Consider the following 5,370-nt stretch of genomic DNA (forward strand, 5'->3'; position numbering starts at 1 on the left):
ACTAATTGAAAAAAATATGGAGATAATGTATTAAAGTGGTACGTAAACACAATGTTTGTTTTTTTAGCAGAACGACAAGACAATTATATGCTCGAAGAACTGATTAATGTTTGTATTTTTAGTTACATATCTAAAATTAGTATATGGAAAACCCAAACTTATTCTAAGCCGGAATTCGTTGTATTCATGCCTTCACGTGCTAAATCGACAGAGTGCTCAGTAATGAGCTGTTATGATAATTTTTTATACGTCCTAGCTAACTAACTTTATCCTCAATTCAAAGAAGGAAAAAACAAAACAGGCTATCTGATACCGTCGTTGATGTGTGTGTGTGTTTTTTTTTAATAGTAAATCAATATACACACAAATAGAGAGAGAGAGAGAGAGAGAGAGATTTAAATTTTAAAACATAAAAAGCTCATTCATCAAAATTAATTTTTTTTTGACCCTCATCTTTCACATTCAGGGTATGTTTGGATTAGGGGCCCATTCTTTTCCTACAGTCTGGCATGAGACATTAGTCTATTTCTATTCAGAGTATAAATACACATGTAGCATGTAAAAGAACTGACAATAGATTTAGTCAAAGAGTTTATTTCGAAAAATCATTACATCAATCACAGTTTAATACACTATTCATAGAATAACTTGAAAAATTGTCTTGAATATGTCTAAAATTTTCTGAAATTCTTTGACAATGACAAGTCTCCAGTTTTCAAAATGTTCGTTAATGAAACACCAATTTTCATAACTGCAGAAGAGGATGCCGCAAGAACGGAATATACCTTAAAATTACTCATGTGCTTTGTATTACACGTTTAATCCACCTAGTGACAGTGCTTTTGGAAACATTACCTGAAGTCTTATACGAAACACGACGTTGGTCACACATTCAATGATTATTAATTAAAAAGTAACTTCATCTTTGTACCTATGGAGACTAAAAGAAAGACCTTCCTGCTCTGTAGGTTATGAAGCAATATTAAAATATACAACTCCCTCTGAAGATAATACTCATATTCTTAATATTTTAGTTTAAGAGAGTGTGTGCCCTAAAACTAAAAATGTATATAACTTCCTTGTAAGTTGCTCCATGTCTCATGAATGCAAAGGAAAAATCTTTTTAAATATATGAAGATTTAAGTCACATTCCCTGTAAATTCATATCTTGGCAAACATGGTCTCAGTTAAAACAAATCTTTCATGAATTTAGAAAGTAATTGAATTTTTTTTAATTACATTCTTTATCTAATTATGGTGAAGTCTGAGCTACAGCCACTTTATGAAGGGGGGGGGGGGGTATTCAAACATGGATGACGTTCGGCTTCAAAACATGTGAGAGAGAAAATTATTTTGTGCCGAATTCATTTTTTTATCGGAAATTTAATGGTCTTACATGTAATATTATCTGACTCGAAAGTGAACTTATACATTACATAGACGTCGGAACCGGAGGGTTGGGGAAGGTGGCCTAGCCTCCCCCCCCCACTTTTTTTTTGCATAGATAGACATAATATAGGCATTGAAAATTGGGGCTTACCTTTTTTGTTGGTTTACCCCCCCCCCCCTTCAATTAGCTACTTTCAATTTGCTTCCGACGCCTATGCATTTCATGATGTAGTAAACTTCTAACATTCTGTAAATTATGAAAAAGAGACGTAGTGTAAAAAAAGGTTCAAATCGCTGAAGAAGAGAATTGTCTTTTGATTAACAGAAAAATGTTCAGGTCACACAGTGAACTTATAAAATAACATCCTAATTTCCACCACAGTATAAAACATTAATATTCGTATCACATAGTCGTCTCTTGAGATTGTAGCTCATGCTGGCACACTCCATGTAGAAGATAATGGCGATCCATAGCAATGTATTGTTACTTCCGTGGTCACCAGAAGGTTGGGGGTTCCTTCACTATTTTCTATGCAATAATGTTACTTTTCAACTAGGTAGAAAAACGAATCCTCTTTCTATGAAATATTGCGCATTGTAAGCAATTATCAGTGACAACATTAGGACTCTTGCTGAAAGAGAATGACTTGTACATCCATTGATTGTATCAGTTTTATTATTCCCTAGTAAAGAAAAGAAAGAACATATCAGTTTAGTGGGAAAAAAATGTTAGGCCATTCCAAGTGTTCCCTATTGTAAGCGTCCGCGGACGGATTGCTTTCTGAAGTGTATATAAATAAAAAAAACATTCACTAAAAATGAACAAAAATACATATATTTGCAAAACAATATACTCTTTTGAGATTGGTACATGTATCTTATTTTTATATTTGTGTATCGAAATTTTTAATTTTTAGTTTATCTTTATAACAATGCGAGGAAATTTCTAAGATGATGAGAAATTCTTTTTCTTATAATGTGGTGTTTTTTTTCCTTTCGGTTTGTGTGTTTTTCCCGGATAGAAAGATAGGTGTTTGATTTTAAGTTGGACGCTAAACATAGAAAACAAAAAACTTGGAATAGCCTTATATGTGAACAAAATATAAAAAGAATATATGAAGATAATAGGACAATCTATGTGATTCTTATGCATTACCTATAAATTTATTACTGGAAACACTCCATTGTCCACTGCCTGTAGCACTCGTCGCATGATTCCCTAGATTAAAAATAAGAGTAATTTGTATTTTTAAGATTTTTTAAGAGACTTAATGGTATAATTAAGTACGAAAGCTTTTAGAATTTCATCTTCTATATAAATAACAGTCATACCTGGGGTTGAGGAGACCTTTTCCGGTTCGAAGTCAATAGTCTGTCCGTCCATTATGCACTGATATTCTTGCGGATAATCTGTAATGAAGCCGTCTATTCCATTCTTGTGGATGTGTCCTAAAGGGTGTCAAAGAACAAGACTGTTTTATTGTCACATATATTCATTTTTAAGTTAAGTTCGATCTAATAAATTCTGATTTGTTTAAAACTTAAAATGAAAGAAACATTTCATAATTAAACTCGAGAAAGAACTCTTAAGTGCATTACAATAATTCCTTTCTTATTTTATTGTAACATTTCATGAGTACTTATATTTCAAAAAGATTTAAGATCTCATTAAAATGTAACTATCCCCTAAGAAAAGCGCTGACCTACCCTGTTCTTTGCTTTGACATTGTGTTGCTGCTATTTTTTCGTTCCATTTACAGAATTCGATGAAGTCTCCGCTGTTCTTGTTTTTTATATAAATTCCTCTTGACAAACTAAAGAAAGTATGTTTGCAGGTCAAAGAAGCGTGTGTATTGTTGTGAGTTGCCTTAACTGTAAAATCTGAAACTTTAAAACAAACAAACAAATAATAATAATAATAAAAGTAGATTTTTTTAAATTCATGAAAGAGAGAGAGAGAGAGAGAATTTACTTACCACAAGGTATAAGATTTATAAGTCTTTTGCTAGCTCTTCCATCCCTACATGTGGAATTAACCCACAACCGTTTTCTCGCATGTTTTTCATAATAAAAAATGAAGCTGAACTTAAGCAAGTGATGGGTTTTATCATAAGTCCCAAAATGACAGCCTACTCCACTTGAGAAATCGCACTGTACAATCAGATTAGAATCACTTTCTACAGCTACTCGAATATCTTTAACATCACATTTAAGGACAGTTGTATTAATGTCTTTTGTTTCACCGTGGCAGAATTCTTCAGTAACTTCGTTGCCGTTGATACCTTGTGACAAAACCACTGTGAATTAAAAAAAAAATGTATATTAAAATTTACAAAATCTGATATTTCGCATAAAATCGCACTGAATGTATATTTATACTTGTTTTTTTTTTTTCGAAAATATGGTTAAATAGAGAAACCAAATATGCAAAGCTCAAGGGCATTTACTCTGACTGTCTTGTTGTGGCCTACATATTATAAACTGTCGACTTTTCTTCCCAGTTTGTTTTAAGATGGGCTGTGTTTTAATATAATTACGTAAAAAAGAAGAAAAAAAATGTATTCCTTGCTTCTTGTATAAATGTTATCAATTGAAAAAGCTTAAGAGTATTGATTGCAGTGTGGGCCTAGAGTTAAAAAATCTCTTTACATGACAGTATCCGTTTATAAAAAAACCCAATCCAAATATACATTTTTCAATATATCAAGTATGATTCCTAACCCGAATAAAAAACTTACATGCATATGTTATGGTTTTAAAACATGATGTAATTGTTACAAATACACACAGCAAATCATTGTCAGTGACAAGGATTTACCCAAGTACTACGATGTAATATAAAACCGAAAGTAAATTCTCCAAATTTTTCTATTTTTTATCTTAAGCAGAAATCATAACAAATTCCTTTGATAAAAACAACATACAGACATTATATAAATGCACAATTCAAGACCCATCCGCAAAATGAAGAAATAAAAAATGATTAATTACTTTTTTAACCTCGTTGAAAACCTTAACGGTCAAATATTTACATTTCTAACTATACGCTAAACTAATTACAAAAGTAACAAAAAATTACTCTAGCTTATAAATAGCATAATTATTGTATTAAAACATGACTATACGAGGATTACAGTACCTGGCATAAGAAGGAAAATAATTGACATCAACTTTCCCAATACGAGATGCATGTTGTCTCACAATGATATTGTGTTGTATAAATACGTGACTGTAATGGTAATGTATTTTATATTCTAAAGGGAAAGCCCCATTTCTATAATTAGGAACAGGGAATTCCAGATATATGATTCAGCTCTAAACTTTTCACATGAAGAAGGCGTTATTATTGTAACTAGAGTAAGAAAGTGAAATATCTGTTGATGAAAGGGAAGATGCATTGAAAACAAAAAGTAATATTCAAGAGATTTGTTGAGATTAGCGCATCCAATTATTGTAGTGAGATTTAGGCCTATTTTTACACTCGAGGCTAAAGCTATTCTCTTTAAAGATGTGGACAGGTTTTCGCCTACATCCACAAACATGCTTCTACATTAAGCAGGTTTAAAACCAATAAAATATATTGAAGATTTAATTTTGTTGTTGTTGCTTTTTATCTTTAAATTACATCTTTTCATCATTTTATCTTTAAAAATCTTCTTCTCAAGAACCACTGTGCTTGAAAATTTGAAACTTATGTGGAAGCATCCTCAGGTAGTGTAGATTCAAGTTTGTTCAAATCATGACCCCTGGGGGTCGGGTGGGGCCACAATGGGCGATCAAAGTTTTACATAGGAATATATAGGAAAAGTCTTTAAAAATCTTCTTCTCAAGAACAGCAAAGACATGATTGGTCATATTTACATGGAAGCATCCTCAGGTAGTGTAGATTCAAGTTTGTTCAAATCATGACCCCTGGGGGTCGGATGGGGCCACAATGGGCGATCAAAGTTTTACATAGTAATATATAGGAAAAATCTTTAA

General features: G+C 32.0%; 1 protein-coding gene across 1 annotated transcript; it reads right to left on the bottom strand.

The window, feature by feature from the left end:
- Positions 1 to 1,527: 1,527 nt before the first annotated feature.
- LOC133175142 (uncharacterized) lies at positions 1,528 to 4,580 on the bottom strand. The gene is made up of 6 exons (XM_061310265.1): positions 4,529 to 4,580; positions 3,366 to 3,686; positions 3,097 to 3,276; positions 2,722 to 2,838; positions 2,546 to 2,608; positions 1,528 to 2,072 (listed from the first exon to the last, which is right to left on the bottom strand). Exons 1-6 carry the CDS (start codon positions 4,578 to 4,580, stop codon positions 1,939 to 1,941), a joined length of 867 nt encoding a protein of 288 aa, XP_061166249.1. The 3' UTR covers positions 1,528 to 1,938.
- Between the last annotated feature and the right edge of the window lie 790 nt (positions 4,581 to 5,370).

The sequence above is a fragment of the Saccostrea echinata genome, unplaced genomic scaffold (genome assembly GCF_033153115.1).
Source record: "Saccostrea echinata isolate AGI-Se365-2 ecotype Australia unplaced genomic scaffold, CSIRO_AGI_Sech_v1 ptg000061l, whole genome shotgun sequence".
Classification (NCBI taxonomy): Eukaryota; Metazoa; Mollusca; class Bivalvia; order Ostreida; family Ostreidae; genus Saccostrea; species Saccostrea echinata.

What these genes read in the sequence shown, in the direction of transcription:
- LOC133175142 (XM_061310265.1), bottom strand. Translation starts at nt 4,580, where the DNA reads ATGCATCTCGTATTGGGAAAGTTGATGTCAATTATTTTCCTTCTTATG. An exon ending in TATAAATCTTATACCTTGTG is followed by an intron (nt 3,277 to 3,365) that starts GTAAGTAAATTC and finishes TTTGTTTTAAAG; the next exon opens with TTTCAGATTTTACAGTTAAG. An exon ending in TTCCAGTAATAAATTTATAG is followed by an intron (nt 2,073 to 2,545) that starts GTAATGCATAAG and finishes TTTCTTTACTAG; the next exon opens with GGAATAATAAAACTGATACA.